The sequence below is a fragment of the Thamnophis sirtalis genome, unplaced genomic scaffold, assembly GCF_051295495.1.
Source record: "Thamnophis sirtalis isolate CommonGarterSnake01/CBP01778 unplaced genomic scaffold, rThaSir2_p1.2 scaffold_1, whole genome shotgun sequence".
In the NCBI taxonomy this organism is placed as follows: domain Eukaryota; kingdom Metazoa; phylum Chordata; class Lepidosauria; order Squamata; family Natricidae; genus Thamnophis; species Thamnophis sirtalis.
This window is the reverse complement of record NW_028261381.1, coordinates 135,668,961-135,693,981: the sequence shown is the minus strand read 5'-3', so window position 1 is coordinate 135,693,981 and position 25,021 is coordinate 135,668,961. Positions and strand designations below refer to the sequence as shown.

The 25,021-nt window shown below is 34.8% G+C and overlaps 1 protein-coding gene across 5 annotated transcripts in view; it reads left to right on the top strand.

The window, feature by feature from the left end:
• Positions 1-25,021, top strand: part of TTC7B (tetratricopeptide repeat domain 7B) — a 119,068-nt gene that overhangs the window by 80,226 nt on the left and 13,821 nt on the right. For 4 of the 5 annotated variants that reach the window (XM_087725428.1, XM_087725438.1, XM_087725431.1 and 1 more), the window contains one exon: positions 8,456-8,658. The exons of the other annotated variant lie outside the window; for it this stretch is intronic. In XM_087725428.1, coding sequence (XP_087581554.1) covers positions 8,456-8,658 — 203 coding nt within the window. The remainder of the gene's footprint in view (positions 1-8,455; positions 8,659-25,021) is intronic. 5 annotated transcript variants of the gene reach the window in all.

The window sequence follows — 25,021 nt, the reverse complement described above, 5'->3', positions numbered from 1 at the left end:
TCCGGTGTACTGGACTTTCTATAAGGGGGCCTAGACAAAGGTCTCACCCCCAATACCATTCGTCGTCAGGTGGCGGCACTATCCACTGTCTGGTCCGGCGATACGGCCCAGCCCCTCAGCAAGATCTCGAGGGTTCGTCCAGCGCCTCAGCAAGATCTCGAGGGTTCCTTAAGGGCGCCTCCAACTTACGCCCTCTGGTGGTTCACCGCTATCCTACCTGGCAGCTATCAGTGGTCTTACAGGCTCTTACCTCTCCGCCCTTTGAGCCTCTACGTATGACATCTCTTCGTCACCTCACCTTAATGGTTATTGCCGTTCTTGTTGCAATAACATTTGCGAGACACATCTCGGAACTGGCGGCTTTATCGGTCCGGCAGGATCTATGTGTCGTCCACCCGGACAGGGTCGTACTGTGTCTGGACCCTGCTTTCATCCCAAAGATCAACACCTGGTTCCACAGGACGCAGGAAGTAATCCTGCCTAACTTCTGCCTGCGCCCCAACCACCCGAGGGAACGTGGTTGGCACAAATTGGACGTCAGACGGGCCTGCAGATATACATCAGATACTCTGCGGACTTCCGCAGGTCAGAAGTCCTCTTTGTTTCGTTCCAGCCTGGCTCCTTGGGTAAGAAGGTGACATCTTCCACAGTTGGTAGGTGGCTAAGAGCATGCATTGCAGCTGCATACTAACACCAGTCCAGGGAGGTACCACGGCACAATACTACCCACTCCACTAGGAGCACTGCCACCATCACGGCCTGGGCCACCCAGGCTACCATTGAAGACATCTGCAGAGCAGCTACTTGGTCTTCACCATCGCCTTTTGTCAGGAACTATAAATTGGACATGTATGCCTCGGCTGAGGCATCTTTTGGCAGGCAGGTTCTACAGGCGGTTGTTTCCACGGCTGAATCCCAAGACTGTTCTGCCCGCCCTAGTGACATAACTTGGATATGTCCCATCACTTGGACTCTCCAAGCAGTGCACAGGAAAATGACCATTGGCTTACCTGAAGGGTCCTTCTCTGTGCACCGCAGGAGAGTTCAACCCACCCTGGTTTCCCAGTCCAGGGATTCGTGACTGTCGTGTCAACTTGGACTTTCTTTACCTGATTCATCATGCTTCCAGCCTTCACGGTTTCAGAACATCTCAAAATTCTGGCGCCAAGTAACACCAGGAGGCGTGGCCAAGGAAAAAGATTTCTCAGTAACTAGACTGATTTAACCCGTTGCTTGGACTCTCCCGCAGTACACAGAAAAGGACCCTTCGGGTAAGCCAATGGTTATTTCCATTGTTAAATGAATTTTGCCCTAATTTACCTTTCTTGCTACTGTTGCTAAATGAATCGCTGCAGTTATTAAGTTAATAAAATGGTTGTTAAGTGAATCTGGCTTTCCCACCGACTTTGCTTGTCAGAAGGTCGCAAAAAGTGATCTCATGCTCCTGGGACACGGCAACTATCATAAATACATGCAAGTATTTACAATACAAGTGTCCAAATATTGATCATGTGACCACAGATATGCGGCATCAGTCGTGAGTGTAAAAAATAATCATTAGTCACTTTTTTCAGTGCTACTGTAACTTTGAGCCATGGTGGCTCAGTGTTTACAATGCAGTACTGCAGGCTACCTCTGCTGACTGCCAGCTGACTGCAGTTTGGCAGATCTCATCAGGCTCAAAGTTGACTCAGCCTTCCATCCTTCCAAGGTTGGTAAAACGAGATTGTTTGGAGCAATATGCTGACTCTGTAAACTGCTTAGAGAGGGCTGTAGAAGCACTGTGAAGCGGTATATAAGTCAGAGCTATTGCTATTGAACGGTCACTAAATAAATGGTTATAAGTTTGAGGGCTACCTGCAACAAATTAATTGATTGGTTGATTATATTACTATAGATACTAAGTTATAAAACAGTTACTGGTGCTGGCCAAATATAAACATTTTGTATCATTTCGTATCTATATACACAAGTTAGGCAAAAAGGTGAAACCTGTTTAAATCTCTAGGACCTAAAAGGGCCATGAGCATTTGGTAATTGGACTTCTCATCTTTTTCCTATCTTAAATCCTGCAACATTTCTGTTTTTAAATACTTCCAGAATGACACGGTTTATAATAATGCTTTCTATGAAAGTATTATTCTCTTCTGTGAATTCCCTTCCCTCCTGTGACAGCAAACGTATTTTTGCCTTTCCTGTGACAGCCATTACCAACTGGTTGCTGGGCATAGCTAATTATTTCTGAGAAGCTAAATGTATTGTCCTAGTAGTACAAGCAATCCAGAATGCTCTATGAATTCTTCATGTGGAATAGCCGTTTTATCCATCTGTAATCCTTGGAGACTTGAATCTCATTTCAAGCCCAAGGAAAAGATGCTCAGTCAGAGGAAGTATTTGTGTGTGACGTTTGTATCCTGCCTTTAACTTAATGGTGTTTTACAAAGTTAAAAGCGTAAAACCAGAGCAGAGACATCAGTAAAAGATTCTGTTAAATATATTGTACATTTAAAATGGATGTAGCAAGTATGAACTAGCATGTGTTGAAATTAAAATACTTTGCTAACCAGTGACTGGAACATCTTTAACAAGGAAACTAGATGTACTTTTCTGACAAGGGTAGCTGAGAAGACATCCTTCTTGCCAGGTTTCTACTGCGTTTATTTATTATTTGATTTATATCCTACCTTTTGTAAATAAGAGCTTAAGGCAGTACACATAGTGTTCTCTCCTGGGTTTTTCCCACCACAACAGCAACAGTTTGAAAAATAAGTTAGACTGATAGAGAATAAGTGGCCCAGAGTGACCCAGTGACTTTCCATGGCCAGTAATAAACTAGAAGCTGGAACTTTGTGCTCCCAGTCCAACATCTTAGTTTCGGTTGGCAGATCAGAAAGAAGGCCTATGCCAATTAGCATAAAACAGGGTGGTTTTTATGGAAAACTGCAGTCTAGTCAGTGAAAAACAGCCTTTGAATTATGCCCAGAAATTGATTTGCAAGCAGTAACGTTTCTTTATGTTAGGTGTTATAAATTTAAATTTATTTTGTGTATTATAAAATATTTTAGTAAATTCTAGATTTAATGCTGAATTCATGCATTCAAATCCTGTTAATCATGGGATGAGTATAATTGAAAATATAACCTAGAGTTATCAAAATGTGTATATTTTTCTTTTGAAAAACCAATATTATAACATGAATGTAATTCAGAATACATGTACACTCTGATTTGTTTCCTTAGTTGAAGCCTAAAGGGATTAGCATATTATACAGAGAGAGAGAGACAGAGAGACAGAGAGAGAGAGAGAGAGAGAGAGAGAGAGAGAGAGAGAGAGAATAACTAACTGACTTTAAAAATACAAGATTAAAAGATCAAGTTGGATCCCACGTTTGGTATAGATATGAATAAAGAAAATAGCATCAAATTCTTATTCTGAGATTCACATGTTTTATTTTTCTAGTATATAATATATTGATCTTTGTATTATTACTTTATTGTCACAATTTAGGAGACAATATTAACAATAACAACAAACAAGGAAAATGTATTATATTTTTTATTTAATTCTTAATTCTGCTGCCATTGTGCTGTGTTTCAATAAAGAAACAACTAGGGCAGATACTATCATCATCATCATCATCATCATCATCTAGTAAACTTGTAGGTCGCCCAACTCTCACTGGGCAGCTCATATGAGTGACAGTTCTCTCTTTGTAATGGACAATGTAATTCCTCTAAGTCAGGGGTATCAAACTCACGTTGTCAAGGCAGCATCACGTGATATATCGGGACTTTTTTCCCCTTCGCTAAACTGGGTGTGGGTGTGGCCAGCGCATGATGCATCTGGCCATGGGCTGGGAGTTTGACAGCCCTGCTCTAAGTCAACTTTTCCCAATGTAGCCCTCCATTTTTAAAAAAAAATGATTCTGCATATTGGAGAAGTCTGTATCTAGATACGTAAACCTACATATATATGGGTAATATATATTCAAAAAGGCTTTGTTACTCAAAGCAGCAAATAGCTCTTCTTGGCCCCCTCCCTGTACTTGTCTAATTCTTCTTGCATCAACTTTGAATAAGCTGGAAGTCCTATTGTGGCATAGTAGAAATAATCAGATAGGAGAGGAGAGGTTAAACTACTCATCCATGAAGCTCACAGGTTCAACTTGAGCTGATCACTAATGTAGTTGCTAAGATTCTAGAAATATACTAGTCAAAGAGAGAATTAACAGGAGTGGGAAAACTATATTTCACCCTCCAAGACGTACATTATTGTGACATCAAAATTCTGTGGTAAGCTGTCAAACTACAGTGGCTTAAATTTGTAGTTTAAAAAGAGCATTGGAACAAATGCATTAAATATCCAATAGGTAAAACAGGGATGTCTATTTACTTTTAAAAGTTCGTGTGTGTGTTTGTGTGTGTGTTATATAAAACTGCTATAGTGTTATAAAGTCATTGCTATACTCTATGAAATCCTGGGAGGAAAAAGAAGACTGTGAAGTCCTTGGTGCTCTCTGCACTTGGTTACTTGTTTGAAAGAAGAAGAATTTGCTAAAAAGAAAGCATTCAGTTCTTTCAGGAGATCAGATTCTTTTAGGAGAAAGTAAGAAAGCTTATTTTCTCCAGCATTAGCTCTTCTGAACTCCTGAAAAAATAATCAGTTCCATGGAATATTCAATTTGTTCCAGCACCTTATAAAATAAACATTTCCCAAAAGATTCAGAGAAGTAGACAGGCAATTCTATGCTTATAATGAACCAGGAATTATTTTACTGACAGTCAGTTTCTGGTCACTGACAATCACCATCCACAAGTAAAATTGCATTATGTGTGTTGTACATATTTTTTACATTGAGGAAGGAAAACATTGACAGGAAATAAAACAGTTTCTAATAGGCATAAAAATTAACAGCACTACAATAAAATGTGGACATAATTCAAACTGGGTTTAAAATTTTTGGTTGTTTTTATTGCACATTTGTATTTTATGTATTTATTGTAATAGCTGCATATATGTTTTTCTTTAACACTTCATCCATTTCCACATATGCATTTAAAAATATCATCACACATTTTGTTAAAATTATTTTTAAAAGCTGGAATCTTAAAAAAACAAGTGTAGTAATATTGGAGGAATTACATGTAGTTCTAAAAAAATGTGATGTTCCCTCTGGGCAATCAACATGCATATCCCACTTCATAGCAAAACCATTTTTAAAAAATTTCTATACCCTGAAAGAAGAACAGCATTGAAACAATAATTTTACTAAAAACAAAGTTAAAGATTTCAGAACATGAATACTGCAGATATAAAAGAAACACAGTTGTTATATAATACTTTAAAATGTTAACATCAGATCTTAAATAAAAATATCACCCTTTCCCTATTTTTAGTTATTCCTTTCATTAATTGATTGGGGTGGGAAGACTGCTTGATACTACAACATATACCCTGTTATTTCAATGAATTAAATTTCTGGCCTCTGCAATAATGTGTCCAGTTTATCCTAGGGTATTTTTGATGATTTTTTTAAAGATAATTGAACTGACCTTCAATCAAAATTAGAGACCAAAATGTTTAGTTCTGTTTTTATAGGTTCAACATGATCAATATATAATTAGATAGAGAGATTGAGTTATGGGAGTTATTTTTCTTTTAACTTCTATCATATATATTTTTTCTTTCTTCCACTAAACAATTTTAAAACTAATAAAATCATTACTAGAGACCATGCCTTTGACAGATTAAGTACATTTTTAGATTACTTGATTAAAATTATTTTATTTAAAGAACATTAACTAAATTAAAACTAATATCTGGGATTCAATTATTTATTTTATCCAGTTCATTTTCATGGAGGCAAAAATGAATAATAATATATATTAGAACAGAAATAAAAAATGTGGGAAAGAGAAGCCATGTCGCAACGTTACAACATGTGGTCTCGATACTCTGAGACCGCCGTTGACACTTTTGCCGCTGGGGGTACAGTGAGACCTAAACCGTCCCGTAGAGATGGTGATCAGGAAGACAAAGCGTTGCTGGTCTCAGGGATATCACAAAATCCCTGATAGATCCAAGGGAAGTGCTTCAAGCCTGCAGTGAATAGGCAGCCCCTAGGCTGATGAAGTCGGGACGCTCCAGAAGGAAGGAAGGAAGTGTAAAGAGAAAGTGAGTCCATCTGGTGAGGTATTTTTTCTATTTTGCTAAAGACTGCCCAAAGAAATGTTTCTTTAAAGCCAAATTGATCCTTAAACTAAAGAACTGAGTTGCGAAAATAATCCTAATGGGAAAGTTTTGTTTTTCCTTTGTCATTGTAACTATTTTTTGTGGATTGAAATGCTCGTCACGTTCTCCATTTCTCCTCTTAAAGTGAACGGATTGATTTTTTTTCTTCTGCTTCTTGTTGCTTTATTTTTTGACGTCTGGATTAAAACCTTCCTTTTTATTTTAACAATTCTTCCTACTACTTGTTATTAAATCACACTAAAAGCAATCTAAAGAACTTTGTTTCCTACAGAAGGTGAAAATTAACTGCCAGTCGGAGTTTTTTGAAACAACGTATCTTTCTTTATTTGACTTCACTAACTTTGCAGCTGAAGGGTTTGCAATTTGTTTACAGAAACTGATAAAAAAATCAAGGGCACGAACTGTTTTCATAGGTGCTTCTGAGAATTATTTTGGCAGAGAAGGGAAGAATTTATTAATGGAGCAAATGTGGGTGAAAATGGAAAGGGAATGTGGAAAAGGAAATTCGACGAATTGGAGCTCTACCCCAGATTCCAGGACACAGAAGAGAAAAAAATACTAATGATGATGGACATAAGAAGAGAATTTTTTTCAGAAGCAAGATTGTCAAACAAAGACAAGTTAACTTTAGTAGCAACTGGTGGGCAAGGAGATTATCTGAGAGACCCTTCAAGCAACAAAGTGCGGAGAGAAGCCAATAAAAACCTTATAAAGGAGATAAAAAGAAGACTGACTCCACAATTGGCAAGAGAGATAAGACTGTTTTGTTATTGGAAAGATACAGGTTGACAATGAAAGTTGATAATAAAAAAATTAGTTTTTTTTACTGGTGATTAATAAGTAGGAACTTTGTAATTCCTAGATTGTTTTAGATTGTTATTAAATATTTACTCGCTAATAATTAATTAACTATAAATAATAATAATAATTTGATAATGGATACAGCGTAATGATATATATGTATTGACAATTTAGTAAAAGAAATTTGGATATAAATTGTAAATTGTGACTTGGGAAAAAGACCTATAAATATTATTAACAAATTTTCATTTAGATCTTGTTATAAAGGAGTAAGGTTTTTGGGGGGAGGCGTGGGCCCTGATGAGAGGAGATGGGGCATAAATAGTAAATGATTTTTAGCCAATTATAATAACAACAAGGAAATGTTAATGGTCATTGTTTAACAATATATACATGCTATGGTATTGGCTAAAGTAACTTAGATATAAATTTTAGTCAGTGAGTTGAGGAGGGAAAGGCTTAGAAACTTTATTGACTTTTACTTAAAAGATGCTATAAAGGTGTAATGTTATTGGAGGATTTTTTGAAATAGCCAATGAATGCCATTATGTGGTTCTGTCTTTAAGTATGAATGATGAGGTAAAAGCATGTTCAAATAAATGTAGTCAAATGAGAATTGTGGTACATTGATAGTAAGATATACAAAGATTTTTGACTTTAATGTATAATCTAATATGAACTATAAGTAATGACTATGGAAGAAATGCACGAAAGTTATCTGTAACCAATTGACATGCTTTCTACAAGATGTAATGAAAGGATGATTCTTTTTTTGTGTTTTTGTTCAATTAAAATAAAAAAAATTCAAAATAAAAAAGGAATAAAAAATGTGCATGCTTTTTAAAATTAAAGGAAGAGAAGACTTTGAAGGTGGCAAAAGAACAATAACTTAAGAAGTAAAATATTCTAGAGGAAAAGGCCTTCCACAGTGTGTGATAGACAATATACATCCACAGTTTATGATAGACAACATAACAACAGTGTATGCTAGACAACACTTTTTGCGATATTTCCTAGTTTCAAGCTGTGTCAAAATGCTGGAGACCCATAACATGTTATTTGACTCTTACTTATTTAGCACATATTTTAAAGTGTTGCAAGAAAATGAACTTTTGATACTAATACAATAGTCATTGTAACATTACAGTTCTTTTACAGATACAAGCATGTTCTATAAAAAATGGCAGGGGGCCTATAATACAATGAGGAAAGGAGTAATAGTAGATCAGACATAAAAAGAGTAAGCAAAAGTGTTTTCCCATATCATAGAATGACTTCTTGCCTATGACTGCTTTTTTACTGGAAGTAATTTTCTGGAAAGCCGAGTGAAAGCAAGAAAAAAAGCATTTATACTTGTGGGAAATTGTTCATTCTTTTTTCTTTCTCTGCTTCCTGTTTCCAGCTGAAGTATACATAGGAATTAGAAAACCTGCAGAAGCCACTGCTTGTACTCAGGAAGCTGCTAACCTCTTTCCTATGTCTCACAATGTTCTCTACATGAGAGGTCAGGTGGCAGAAATTCGGGGAAATACGGATGAAGCCAAGCGCTGGTATGAAGAGGCCTTATCTATTAGCCCTACGCATGTCAAAAGTATGCAAAGATTGGTAAGTTCAATTTATGCAGCATAATGGGTAAAAAGATAGATTTATTGCTTAAAACACTATAGGAATATCATTATCAATTCAACAATTAGAATGCATTCAACAACTTGAATAATTGAGCCATTGGAATTTATGTGATCTGCAGTAGTGCTAATAACCACATTTAGAAAAGGAGAAACTGAAAACATTTTTAAAATATGGTGATCTATCTTATTAAAGCTATGAAAATATAGAAAATACGTTATATATTTGAAATAAAATAATAATATTCTGTAGGCATGGGTCCAGTGTTGTAAAACTGCAGCAATTGCAAATTGTTCATTAATATATTCACTTAGTATTCATTTAATGTAGTGAAGTGGTGTGGTGTAGTATTCTAGTCTAGTCTAGTCTATTCATTGGGTATTTATTTTATCATATTGAAATCAATCAACTGAAAGTAGAATAAAATATTAGCATGCCAACCATGGGTTTAATTCCATGATCCTGTAAATGGCTGTGATATTCTCTGTGTTATCTATATTCTATATTTTCCATGTGTTTATAATTTCTTTTAAGAGTACATTATGAGTATGCTTGCCTTAGCTTGATGCCAGTTAATTTTCATAGTGCGAATAAACACTAAAAAATTAAGAGGTCTTAATAGTTATTACTTTATTTGCTTGCTCAGCACGGCTGAGATGTGACATCTCATTGAATGATTTCTTTTCATTGCAAATAGCAAGTTTCTATCTAGCTATATCTGCACTATTATATGAATGCACTTTTTCTTTGCTGGAAGCCTCAGCAAAAGGATTGTCTCTGTGTACAGCCTTGCAAAAGGATGCCTAAGCTGTCCTAAATTCAGGGCTGCTTTAGTATTGTAGAAATGATTTGCCGGTGCAAATGCTTTATAAAATGTCCTTTCCAAATGCTTTGCACAATCCAATGAAATATGCTATTAACTTCTTTTCTAGCTGGACCTTCAGTGAATATACAAAATGTCTTAAATAATGTTTTTTAAAAGTTTCAAGAAAAATCTATGATGAAATAAAACAATATTAAAATAATGTTTAATAATACTTCTTATTTTTCTTTATGTGCATTAGTTATAAAACTTAGTGGTATCCCATTATGTCAGCTTGCCTATGACAGTATCAATTTATAGAATAGCCTTTCTCAACCTTGGCAACTTTAAGCTGTGTGGACTTTGACTCCTAGAAAGCTGCCTTGGGAATTGTGGCAGTTGAAATCCACATGGCTTAAAGTTAAGGTTGAGAAATACTGTTCTAGAATGAGATTTGTTTAAAATAACAATTTGGCCATCATTCTGTCCATTTTAACAATCTTTCAGCCTATTTTGATCCTTTGTCTTAGCTTTAGAGGATGTTGAAAGGCCTCTTTTAACAGACTAACACAGTTGGAAGGGACCTTGGAGATCTTCTAGTCCAACTCTGCATAAGCAGGAGATCCTTTGCCATTCCAGACAAGCACTGTCCAGTCTTTTCTTAAAAGCCTCCAGTGATGAACCACCCACAACTTCTGAAGGCAAGCCGTCCCACTAGTTAATAGTTCTCACTGTTAAGAAATTTATCCTTAGTTCTACGTTGCTTTTCTCCTTGATTAGTTTCCATCCATTGTTTCTTGACTTGTCTTGGTGGTTTGGAAAATAGATTGACCCCTTCTTCTGTGTGGCAACACCTCACATATTGGAACAAGCTATCAAGTCACTAGACTAGACAAAGTTGCCTATGACAGTATCAATTTATATATAATATATAATATTTAAGATTGTGTGTGTGTGTATGTGTGTATAAAATATATAAGATATAAGAGAAAAGAACTGGACTTTACAAAGATAGTTGAAGGAAAAAACAGGACCTTCAGAATTTTATCACAGAAAAGCCTGTGTTCTTTTTGAACTTCCATCCCAAAATCTTGTGATAGTTTTCCCCCAATTTGTCAAACACTTTCAAGTTGTTTAACAGTGTTATAGTTAATGAAACACTGTTCTGTCAGCATAGAATTAGATGAACAGTGTGGGAACTAGAGTAAGGATTGTATCCTGGATATCATGTCTGTGTTATAATTCACATTCTCTACTGTGGGAGACAAAAGTACGTCATCACAAAATTATCCTTTGCTAGTTAAGTTAATAATATTAGACTTATTATATGTTGATCTGTCCAATGTAATTTCGTTGTGTTAAAACTTCATTTCAGAATGCTTATTCAAATTAAACCTGTAGTGCATAGAGCTCAATTGAAGAATTATAATCCTTTACTTTATCTGACTTCCTTTTTCAAAAAGCTTGTTTCCTCAAAGGCTTCTGTAAATTATTCAAAGAGGTTTTTCCTCATACATTCCTGAGGGAATGAATAAGACAAAAAATTACAAAGGAACAGAGAATACAGGGAAGTATTTTTATGTTACCTTTCTGGCTTTTCAAGATAATTGAACACATTGATGAATGCCAAAGGGTGCCTTGTAAAGAAGGTAGGCGTTGTACCCAAAGTAGTACACGTTCATTAAATAAAGGCTGCATATTACAATGTCTTTCTTTTCCATTTGAATTCACTTGAAATAAAGGGCCTCTACATGCACACTGCATTCCCCCAGAGGCTCTCTGCTTGTTCATAAATGGTAGAAGTTCTTGTTCAACAGGAAATAGACAAGGAAAAAAATTCCCTTAAAGCTGAAGGTGCTCCCAGTTTCTTTACTGTAGTGTCCCAGGATAATTTTTCAGGTACTGGCCACGTTTTCTATACCACCCATATTGTTAGAGTGTAAAAATAAAAGAAATAGGCTGGCATGCATGAAAACAAAATACCAGTGCCAAATATCATCTGACTTTCCAAAATGCTTCTAATTTCAAGAGGGAGCCCTGTGCTTAGTTTGTAATCTGTCTAGAAAAATGATTGGGGCAATGATTGGTAAGGAGTGGGTAGTGGGTTGTATTTTAATAGAATAATTATTTTAACATGCTTATATAATCCATGGTAGTTTTTCCTCTGAACGCTTAAGGTTCTGAGCAGCCATTGTGTAAGAGTCTCTAGAAATGTGTGTAGAGCAGTTGGCAAGATGATAGTGGGAATAAAACCAGAATCACCATTTAAGGCTTTCAGATAGATGCATATTTGGATCCATGTTCTTTAGAAAAACACTGAGACATTGAATGTCAAATTGCATAAATATAAATAAATATCTCTTGCTTTAGTATGTTAAAAGACATATGCTATAGGAATAGCGAGACTTCAGTCATGACAGGATCGCTATGGAGGGCATGTTGCCTCATAGACATTTTTTTAAATTTATTTATTCATTCAAAAGATTTGTATAGCACCATAATCTGGGTGGCTCACAAACAATAGTAAAAACAATACTATACATCTAGAGGCTTTCTGCAGTTCTCTTACTATGAAACTAGAATATTATTTCTCTCAAATTAGCTGATTTTGCATAATCAATCCATTATATAGATAGTTTTTTGACAATGAAGCAGACTGCTGGGCCCTAAGGACTGAACGGAGTCACTGAGGAAAATATATCTTTATGTACTACTATGTGCATCTTCCTGTACTTAAACATCTGGGATAGACAGAGTGATGAGTCTTGCTAACTTACAGAATGATCATCAGGACTGAAGAAGGGGCGTGAAGCCTTTCTTCAACTTCTATCTAACCTTTTATGTGGAACTGCTTAATGCCTTTAGCAAGAAATGGACAAGAAGTTCTTATATTTCACTTGAGAGTCAGTTTGGTATAGAGATTAAGGCTCCAAGCTAAAAAGTAGAAGGCCATACGTTTATCCTGCCTTAGGCAGGGAGTCAGATGGGTGATCTTGAGCCAGTCCCTCACTTTCAGCCCTAGGAAGAAGGCGAACCATCACAAAAATGTTTGCCAAGAAAACTGCAAGGACTAGTCTAGGGAGTCGGCATGAATCAGCACTGATGCAAATGCACACAAAAAAACCCCAAATTTTTCACTTAATGTGTTTTATTCCAAAGTTGTTGCTTTCCCAATTTATTAAAATGGATGCTAATGTGTCTTTCATTCATTGTTTATATAATCAATATCTCTCCTGTAAGTAGTTTCTACTATAACATTAAGTAGAATATATAATTGTGGCCTGTAATAAATAATATCATATTTCTCTTTTTATTTGAATAAACTTATCCTTTCACTGAGAACATGCCTTGGGGCTCCTGGGCTGCTGTTAGTCTGGGGGAGTAGGAGAAGATATACTGCTTTTGCAGTAATAATTAAAAGTAATCTTTTTAATTGATAATAAATTGAATAAATACAATGAATCTCACTTGGGCAAAAATGTATCTTCAAACAGGTTGAAGGTCCTTGTTCTTGTTTTCACTTGGTTGCTTCAGTGTTTTTTTGAAACCTGTGAGCTACGAGCTTGCTCAATAATTTGTTGGTCTCCTCATTTCATGTGCTTGATTTAACAAATAGAAACCTTCAAAGTACATTGCCATATTTACCAAATTCTCACATTTACTGACGGATCAGAAATTCAATTTTCAGGTTCGCAACAAAGTAATGAAATCAGTTCACTAATGCATACATGACATTGTTTTATTTTATTATAAATATAAAATATAAAACTCTTTGGCTTAGGATTCCATATCTTAGACAGACAGATTACTGGTGGTGATGGAAAACAACAGATACAGGGAGTTAATTTGCTAAGTCAGTGGTGCTCTTGGGAAATGCTGATCAGACAGAGCATGGGAGATTATAAGCAACTGAGAAATCATTTTGTTTTGGCAGTAGCACAGAATTTAATAAACAGTTATAGAGCAACTTTGGATAAAAGGAAGAAATGGATGTCATACAGGGGTGGGTTGCTGCCGGCACTACCGCTAGTTCGGTGTGCGCAAAAATTTGTCAGTTTTTAGCAGACATAGTCTGTTTTTGCCAGATTTTTTTTAGTTCACTGCCTTTAGTGTTTATGACTTCTGTTATAAAGAGACATTTTCATTATCCTTCCCGTTTTGCCAATCCCTCTTTTTTAACTAACTGGTTTATATGGGAAGAAGATCAGCGGTGACACATACACAAGGTTCATTACATGGACGAGGGGATAGATGGGGAACTCATCAGATTTGCAGTTGACACCAAGCTGGCAGGAATAGCCAACACTTCAGAGGATAGGCTCAAGATACAGAAGGATCTTGACAGACTTGAACATTGGGCGCTAACAAAATGAAATTCAATGGTGAAAAAGTAAGGTTCTACATTTGGGCAAGAAAAACAAAATGCACAGGTACAGCATAGATGGTACCTTGCTCAATAGTAGTAACTATGAAAGGGGTCTTGGAGTCTTAGTAGACAACCATTTAAATATGAGCCAGCAGTGTGCAGCAGCTGCCAAAAAAGCCAACACAGTTCTAGGCTGCATAAACAGAGAGATAGAATCAAAATCACGTGAAGTGTTAATACCACTTTATAATGCCTTGGAAAGGCCACACTTGGAATACTGCATTCAGTGTTCCAATATATCAGGGAGGGAGTCAAACTATTCTCCAAAGCCACCTGAAGGTAGGACAAGAAGCAATGGACAGAGAGTTTAGTTTAGTTTCTCCTTAGAACTAAGGAGAAATTAGAACAACAATTGACAGTTAGAACTATTAGTGGAACAACTTGCCTCCAGAAGTTGTAAATGCTCCAACACTGGAAATTTTAGAGAAGATGTTGAATATCCATTTGTCTGAAGTGGTGTAGTGTTTTCTGCCTAGGCAGGGGGTTGGACTAGAAGATCTCCTCTTGTTATTCTATTCTATTAATATCTGAGTCAATTTTCTTAGTCTGCTGAAAAGAATTAATGACTGAACAATTGCAACCCAGTAGAGTTTCTTGTCTCGACTATCCAAGTGATGTTTAGAGACATTGGGATCAAATCTAAAGCCTCTTCACTAAGAATAGCATAGTCATCATTTTCAGTTGTGCATGAAGTACTAGTAGTCTTTGATTTACAACCACAATGGAGTTTGCAAAATTGAGGTTGCAAAAGGTGATCACATGATCTTGCCACACTGCAACTGTCATAAGTACATGCCAGTTGCCAAGTGCCCAATTTTGATCATGTGGCCATGGGGATGCTGTAATGATCATAAGTTTGAAAAATGGTCATAAATCACCTTTTTCAGTGCCATTACAACTTTGAATCATGGATGGAAGCAATAATATCGCTAATCCCGAAAGAAGAAACAAACTTACAAAGAAATTCAAAACTACAGACCAATTTCGTTATTGAATTCCGATTATAAACTATTTGCAGCAACTATGGCAGGAAGAATTAAACAAGTACTAAAAGAACGAATACACCCAGATCAAAACGGATTTTTACCTTACAGACACATTGAAAATAATACAAGAGTCAAAAGGAAGGGGCTGATGTCACGATGGAACGACATGCGATCTTGGTGCTCCAAGATCGCAGTCGATATTTCTGCCGCTGGACAGTCCATTCGGACCTAAACTGTCCTGCAATAGCAGTTAGACTTATATACCGCTTCATAGGGCTTTCAGCCCTCTCTAAGCAGTTTACAGAGTCAGCATATTGCCCCCAACAATCCGGGTCCTCATTTTACCCACCTCGGAAGGATGGAAGGCTGAGTCAACCCTGAGCCGGTGAGATTTAAACAGCCAAACTGCAGAACTGCAGTCAGCTGAAGTAGCCTGCAGTGCTGCATTTAACCACTGCGCCACCTCAGCTCTCAAGGGAGAGATGGTGATTGAGTAGGGCACCTCCTGCTGATCTCAGGGACACCGTAAAGTCCCTGAAAGATCCAGGAATAGCCTTTTTTTCCGGCGACAGAAACACAGCTAATGAAGCTGCTGAAGTTGGGACAACTCCAGAACGGGAAGAAAGTGAAAAGAGAAAGTGTGTCGAATTGGTGAGGAAATTTTATTATTAGAAAAAGAGACTACCCCAAAAATTAAGTTAAATTAAAATTGAAGATAGAAGACTGTAAGCGGCGAAATTAATCTACATTAAACTTAGTGTGTTATCCTGTTTCTAATTTTTTTTCATGGATTGGATTTTTGCAAAGACTCCCTATTTTTTAAACTGAATGGGTTAATTTTTCTTCTTCTTTTTTCACTTTTGCTTACACCTATGGATTAAATAAAAATTTCCTTCTTTTTTATAATGCTTGATTGGATTGTTTTTGATCTCCATTTAAGGGTTTTTCTTTCTTTCTTAAGCTTGGAATATAAAGAAGATAATAAGAAGGATTATAAAGAGGATTGTAACAACAGGAGGAAAAGTAGTTACCCTGCCACTTAGAGACTGGATGCTGAATACATTGTTTTTTCTTCTTTCTCTTTGATCACTTGAGATTCAAGGTTCTTTCAATTTGTTTACTGACAGTGATAGTAGGAAGAGCACAAGTTGTTTATACAGGTGCTTTTTGGAAGTTCTATCACTAGCTATTGGAGGGAAAACAACATTTTGACTTGAAAGATAATACATGAATCTGTTTGAAGATTATTAAAATAGCCTTGAATCCTATGGTGGCAGTACCTGCAAAATTGGAAGAATGGCGCAGCAGGAAAAAGAAACTGTAAACTGTAAAAGAAAAAGATTGGAGAATATGGAATACAAAACAGAAAAACTGAGGATGTTTATCAAATGAAGAAGGTGGAGGACAGAGTTCAAAAAATGGAAGAAAAAATGAGCAGAGATAAGAAAACTCTGGATACTTACAACAAAGTGAGCATGTTGGTATTGGCAAGAATGGGATATGGAAAGGGAAGATAGATGGATTGGAACTCTACCCCAGATTTCAAAGCACAGAAGAAAATAGAGAAAAATTGGCGGAGATAAGGAGAGAAATCTTGACAGAAGTACCAGTGATAACCAAAGATAAGCTGATGGAAAGAGCAGGTGCTGGGTTTCGAGCTTTTATGAGATACGAAAGGAACAACATGTTGCGAAGAGAAGTTCACACAAGATTTATTAAGAAAGTAACTAGAATATTAATGCTACAAATGGTGAGAGATATAAGACTGCACTATTACTGGAAAGATACAGGTTGATGCAATGAAAATGTATAATAAAAACTAAGCTAAATTTAGTTTACTAGTAGTATGTATAAAATGAAATGACAATAGCTATAGTTAAATAATGATTAATAATGATAACAATACATATATATATATATATATATATATATATATATATCTTGATAATATGAAATTTTATATAAACAACACATGGAGAATATGAGAGGAGGTTTAAAAGCTTTATCTAGAATATGTTATAAAATGTATTGCGATTGGATGATTTTAGGATGATTTAATAGAATGTTATCATTTAATCCTATTCTATATTTTGAATATTATATATAAAAGGATGTAAAAACAATTATAGTCAAATTAAGATTGAGATATAATAATCGTGACATACATGAATATATGTGAATTTAAAATATGCCATTTGATATGAAAAGCAGGTGGTGACTATGGAAGAGATGCATGCACTGCATCTGTAACCAACTTACACACTTTCTACAATTTGTAATGGAAGATGGTTTTTTATGTTTGTTTGTATTTGTTTAAAAATAAATAAAAATTGTTTAATAAAAATAATAATAATACGAGAGTCATCCTAGATATATTAGAATATTATAAGGCGCATCCAGAAAAGCAATTGGCATTGGTTTTCCTTGATGCACAAAAAGCATTTGACAACGCAATTTGGAAATTTAAACCAACACAATTAGATAGGATGAAATTCGGAGAAAAATTTACAAAAGTAATAGAAAAACTATATAACACACAGACAGCCAAAGTTCTGATGAACGGAGAACTAACAGAGAAGATCAAAATAAAAAAGGGAGTTAGACAGGGATGCCCCCTCTCTCCTTTGCTATTTATACTAACTCTGGCAATATTGTTAAATGAAATTAGGAAAGACCAGGGAATAAAAGGTTTAAGACTTAAAAATGAAGAATATAAGATCCAAGCTTACGCCGATGATTTAGTATTTGTTTTAGAAGATCCACTAGAATCGAGTCCAAAATTAATTCAAAAATTAGAAGTATATGAGGGGGTGGCAGGATTAAAAATTAATAAAAACAAAACAGAAATGACAACTAAGAATATGACAAAAAAGCAAGAAGAAGAATTGGAATTAGTGACTAAAATGCAAACAACTAAGAAAATGAAATACTTGGGGATTTGAGTATCGGCCAAGTGTTCTACAATTAAAGACGATAATTATAATAAACTAGTGACACAGATAAAGAAAGATTTAGAAAGCTGGAAAAATATTCAGCTATCATTAATGGGGCGTATAGCCACAGTTAAAATTAATATTTTACCAAGAATTTTATTTTTGTTGCAAGCTGCACCTATAAATCCTTGTAAAACTTTCTTCCAGGAATTAAACAAACTAACATCTAGGTTCATCTGGCAAGAACGAAAAGCGAGGATCAAACTAAAGTCAATGCAAGATAGCAAGGATAGAGGAGGATTAGCATTACCAGACTGGGAGTTATACGCACAAGCAGTAACAATAACATGGTTGAAGGACTGGATGGAGTTAAAAAATAAAAGAATCTTGATCTTAGAAAGCCATGATCTGCAAGTAGGTTGGCATACGTTCTTATGGGATGATAAAAACAAAACGCATAAATACTTTAAAAACATCTAATTAGAAACGCGCTATTGCAAAACTGACACAAAATTAAAAAAAAAAATCACTATGTGAAAATCCCGAATTAGCTACCCCTGACAGAAAGGACAACGCACCCAAATTTTACAGATAGGAATAAAGTGCTAAGATACAGAGACTTAATTAATGGACAGGGAAATATAAAAACAATCAAAGAATTGGCATTACAAAACATGAAAGTCAACTGGCTAACCTACTTGCAAATCAAAACGAAACACAATAACGATACTAAATTATACGATGAAACCACATGAATTAGACAAAATAATTCAAAGCACACAAAAAAGATGATAGGGAAAATATATAAATTTCTTCTGAACTATAAAATGGAAGAAGAAATTGTGAAAGAACAAATGGTAAAATGGGCACAGAACTTTGGCTACAATATTGAATTAGATAAATGGGAAAAAATTTGGGGGACAAATTTAAAAATGACCCTATCAGTTGCATACAAGGAAAACCAGTACAAAATGTTTTACAGATGGCACCTAGCACCAGCAAGGTTAGCAAAAACTTCAGCAAATATTTCAGCAAACTGTTGGAAATGTGAATTAACACACAGAACATATTATCACATATGGTGGGCATTTGGGAAAGCTAAAAAGTATTGGAAAAAGATTAAAAATTGGCTAGATTCAATAACAGGAGTCAAAATTGATTGGAAACCAGAAGTATTTGTACTAGGAATAATGACAACGAAATATAAAAAAGAAATGCAGTATTTAATTCTACACATAATTACGGCAGCGAGGATTGCCTTCGCTCAAAAATGGAAAAATAAATTGATACCAAGCAAAGATGAAATAATAAGAAAGATCATGGACTGTGCCAAAATGGACAAATTAAGAAAATAAATCCAGGGAAAAGAAGAAACAGGTTATTATCAGATATGGGAAAAATGGTATAGGTGGATGGAAGAAAGAAATAAGGATCAATGAAAGAAGCCAATAAAGCCCCAAAATAGAAGTTAAGGAGATTTAACATATATATATGCACTCAAGAGAGTTTAAATTTATTAGAGATAATCACACAATGTATCAGATAGATGAGTAAAATAAGAGGGTTAAAAATGGTGAAACTCAAATGAAATATATTAGAAGGGAAATAACATAAGGAGAATTGTACCGATTTGAAACTGCTATTAGAAGGAACAGGTAGTTCAAATGTATTGTGTAAATCTAGTGTACATCTAAGTTCTGTTTATTTTGTATGTTTATAAATAAAAAATTTATTAAAAAAAGAAATCTAACCAATTCCATATAATACAAAATATGCGTAACTTTTATTTTATTTATTTACACACACAAACACACGCGCGCACACATAACATTTTTATGCTGCTTGTCTCACTGGTACAGTGACTTTGGATGGCTTAATGCAACGTACTTCTTCATTATATCAGTACCAGTCTTTGCATTCCAAATTAATTTAACTTAACATTTTTAATGTTATAAATATATATATACAATCATTTGATGAAGCAATTTTAGTCATCTGGCATTAATTATGTAATCACGGTTTATAAGTCTAGATAGTGATGCTATTTTTATCATAAATAGAGGCAGCAGTATTTTTCAAAAAGTTTATAATTTACTTATACTGCAGTCTGAACCTTTGCTATGAATGCAATTGCAATATTTGGATAGCCTTGTCAAATCTTTATCCTACGTATTGTGCTATGCTACAGCAGCTACTATCTTTACAATCTTATATGTCAGTCAAAATTGGGTGAAATAATTATTTTGTTTAATTCTTCTGATACCTACACCTTGACCCTGTAATGCAAGTTGATTCATTGAACAAATTTATATCTCCTCCCAACGCACATAAAGTTGACTTAAAATTCACAACATAAAAACCATAAAACCCTACTCCCATGGCAGCAGCAATACAGTAAATTCAACCACTTGATTGGCTCCACCTCCATTTGGAGTCCCCAGACCACTGACAAAACCACATCTCCAGGGCCTTACAGAAATGCAGCAAGGTTCATCCTGGGAAGAGATCACCATTGGGAAGGCCCTTTTTCTTTTCTTTTTTTTAGTGGTTTTATGGTGTTTTTATTCACTATATTATTCAGTTTTTGTTGTTATCAACTGTTAATATTCAGTATAGATCTTTTTTCCTTTCTGTATCATTATTATAACAAGAAATAAATTTTAGAAGATTGGCTGTTGTATGAGGAGAAAAATAGAGATTATATACATTCTAGTTTGATAGTCAATAAGTCACTTGCTAGTTTGTTATAACATCATTTGAGAATTCTTTTTTTGATGATTTTTTTTGAATTATTTTTTCCCTTCTACCTTATAGTCATTATATCAACATTGTTATATCATCATACCTGTAAATGTATATAATATTTCGCTTCTATATTTACAAACCTTTATACACAGTTTTATATATATTTATATATATTGTTTTTCGGCTTAATTAATTTTATTCTTGTTTTGCAGCCATTTGTACCAATTGTTCCAAATTTCATAATATTCTGACTCTTCTTTATCTTTTAATTTCAGTGTTAATTTGTCCATCTCTGCACAATCCAAAGTTTTTTTTATCACTAATTGGTCCGAAGGGGTATTATTTTGTTCTCAGCATTGGGCAAATGCTATTCTAACTGTAGTTAGCAGATGTGTTAATATGTACTTAATTTTCTTTTTATATTTCCCGTTGATTATTCCCAGCAGAAAGATTTCGGGTTTGTATTTTATCTGGTCTGTAATTTCTTGCACCCATTTCCAAATTTTTGTCCAATATTTTTGTGTTTCTGGGCAGGTCCACCATATGTGATAAAAAGTCCCTTGTACTTTTTTACACTTCCAGCAGGTCGGCTTCAAGCCAATCTTGTTGGTGGTAGATGCCAACAATAAAACATTTTCTACATATTTTCTTTAAGTGCTGCTGATCATGTTAGTTTATAATTTGTGTTCCAAATTCTTTCCCAATCCAGTGGATCTAGGTTGTAACCAAAGTTTTTGGCCCACGCTATCATGCAACCTTTAACTTTTTCTTCTTCTAATGTTACTTCTAATAAATATTTGTAAATTTTTGTTATGAATTTGTTTTCTGGGCCAATTAAACATTTATCTATTTGTTGTAATTCTGTGTATTTTCCATATTCTTTTACGTCTTTTTTGTATCTCGATTGTAGTTGGAGATATGGCCACCAATCTATATTTATATTTTGCTCCTTTAATTCTAATTATTTGTTTTCAAATTCCCTTGGCTGTCTAAAATTTCACTATATCTAACCATTTTCGATAGATCTAGTGTATTGGGATGTGTCATGGCTTTCGTAGTGGAAAGCCATGTCAGTATTTTCATGTAATGTTTTTCTCTAATTTTATTCCAGACCTGTATCAGTGCATCTCTAATATAGGGTCTGTGAAAGTATTTTTGTTTCTTTTTACCCTCTTCCCATAGGAAAAAATGCCACCCCGTTTGCAAATCGTGGCCCTCCCTCAAATGTTAGTATTCTTTTATTTTTTAAATTTATCCAATCCCTGATCCATGTTAGTGCTACTGCTTTGTAATAAAGCTCCCAGTCAGGGAGTTCCATACCACCTCTGCTTCTGTCATCCTGTAGAGTTTTCAACTTCATCCTGGCTTTCTTCCCTTGCCATATAAATTTTAATATAATCTTATTCAATTCAGTTTTTAAAAAATCCTAATTTTAAGGGGATTGTTTGAAATAAGTGTAATAGTCTGGGTAGTACATTCATTTTTATCACTGCTATTTTCCCTAATAATGATAGTTGTAGTTTCCCCCATAATTCTAGTTCTTTTTTTATTTGTTGCACTAATTTGTATAATTATTTTCTTTTATAGTTGAGCCCTTTGCAGTAAGCCATATTCCAAGATATTTAACTTTCTTTGTCACTTGCAGTCCTATTATTCTTTCTAATTCTTTATTTTGTTCTTCCTTCAAATTTTTAGTTATCATTTTAGTCTTTTCTCTATTAATCTTTAACCCTGGGAAGGCCCTTTTTCATGGTTCCATTAATGTACATCCCTAATACATGGGACCTGCAACAGTTCCTTGGTGTCCTTCTGAAGACTAGCAAAGATTCTGACTATATGTTTACAGTTAAAAGCACAATCCAGTATTCTTGATAGCAAACTTCTATTTATGTAAAGGAATTTCTGCACTTTCAATCAGCTTTCCACTTCCTGGAAAGGTTACCCCACAATGGGCTGGTAGGAAAAGGTTACGTCTTTGTAGCTTTTTATTCTTCAGTAACATATGTTTTTTTTAAAAAAAAACCCGTTTCTTCAAATTTATATTAACCACTCACTTGTTTTTGTGTGTGTGTGTGTGTTTGTGTATGTGTGTGTGTGTAAGTCTTGATTATTGTGGTTAATTAATCTCTCAAAATGGTTGTACTGTTCAAATTCGCACTATTCAAAGTGATATGTTTATGGAAAATAGGGTAATTGGTTCCAGCTCAATGGAAGTAGGCAATTAAGTTTTTGTATGTTTATTAATGAAGTGCTGTGACAGAATAAGAGGACAAATCCATATCCAAAGTATATCTGCAATCTCCTGTATTCTGCCGTAGTTCTTCAAAATAAGCCTTTTCCTCAGATGGAACCTTCTATTTTGCACAAGCAACAATTAGTGCTTAAAACCCCAATGTTGCACTAAGTGAATTTTGGCTCGCTTTAAACACTGTCTGATACCAATTTATAAATTGCACTAAAACAAAGTAGACGAACATGTCTGAGTTAGGTACTTTTTGATTCATGAATGGCTCACTCTAAGAATTAGTGTAGCATGATATACATAAACATAGTTGAACAACAAAAGATAAATACAGTAGCTAATTTCGTTTTTATACAGCAAATGAGTTGGATCTGTAAGTACCTGTGAAATAAATTATTGTATAAGTATTTTTGAGCACTAAATAAGGAAGCAGGAAGTAAAATCGAATAATATTGTAGGACAGAAAAATTATATGGACACATCATTCCTCTACTTGATCTAGGCAGATCAGTTTCTTTTATATCTGTCACATTTTTGCTTCCATTCCTCCAATCTCAAAGCATGAACATTATTACTTAAAATGTAAATTGTCATGTAATGAGTTATTCTGTTAATTGTAGCAGTAGCTGTCAACTTGCAGATCACTCATAATTCAGAAGGATATTACAAATAATATACAATGGAAAATCTCAGAAGATACTGATTCTTTTCATTCAAAGTTTTAAGATATTGGAGGCATTTTTTAATTTAAAAACTTGTTTTTAAAATTAAATATGGGGGTTTTGCAGTCAGCATGGTAAGAATCACATTTGCTATGGCATCCTAGACCTCATGTTGCTGACCTTAGCTAATGCGGTAGATAATTTTCAGTTACATTATTGTAGTCCATCTAATGGAACAGATTAGGAACAGGCTTGGAATCAATGCAGTAATTCTTAAGTGGGCCTGGTAAGCAGACCCATATATTTTATCTATTTGTCATCATAATTCATATATAACTTGAAATAATCCATTTTCTTACATAAAAGAAGTGGAAAAGGGAAAAACCTCACCATCCACTCACCTTGCTTCACTGCATTTGATTGTATTAAAGTGCTTTCCTAATCCAGGTCATTTGCCATTATTTGAAGTGCAAATCCAGTCATAGTATCTTAGAATGGCAGGCCATTTAAACCATCAAGTTTACCCCAGCTCATTATAAGTGTATGAATTAAAGTCACCCAAACAGATGGCTCTCTGGCCTCTGCTGGAATATATCCAGCAAAGAGCTGCTTACAGTCTCCATAGTTAATTGGTCTCTCCCTTCTTTACAGTTAGGAAGCTTTTTCTAATGCTTCAGTTGAAATCTGTCTCCCTGTCATTTAAATCCATTATTGTACACCTTGAATAGGAGCAGGTCTTCATTTTCCATGTGAACTTTTCAGGCATTTGAAGTATTGTCATTTCCTCAAAGCTAAATCTTTCTGATCCCTTCATCTCCTTCATAGGAATTTCAGGTCTCCAGTTCTTCTTTTTGACACTTATTCCAGGGTTTATATATATCTTGGTGCTCAGAATTGGGCACAGTATTCAAGACAAATACAACATTTATTGATTAGATTGTATCCCGCCTTTACTTTTCACATTCTAAGGTTTGAGTACATAATGCACACTCCTCCTGTTTTCTTCACAATAACAATCCTTTGAGGTGGGTTGGCTTGAGAAAGAGGAACCAGCCCCCAGCCGCCTAGCCAACTTTAATGCTATGACTCACTGTCTCCTAATTTCTTTTTCATAATTATTACTAAACTAGAAATGCCTGTCCATGATATGTTTCATTTTTCTTTCTTGTGTGAAAAGCTTTGTCGCTCTCTATAAACTGATAACAAACAAAGAAAAAGGAAAGAAATTAACTTCCATTTAATATGAATTTCTTTTAATTGTGTCACTCATATCTTTCATAAATTATTGCATTGGTTAGTGAGGTTTTTTTTAGCCAGTATTTTACAGAATACATACTTTCATGAATTGTAGAAATAATTTTCAGATGCTACTGTATATAGTATATCTTTGCAACTAATATTTATTTATTTATTACATTTACTGTATATGCTTTTCACTACCCAAGTGACTCTGGGTTAATGTATATGTTTCTATAGTGAATTATGTGAATACAGTGAATACAATATATCTATAGTTAATTATGAGATTTAAACACTTGATCTTATC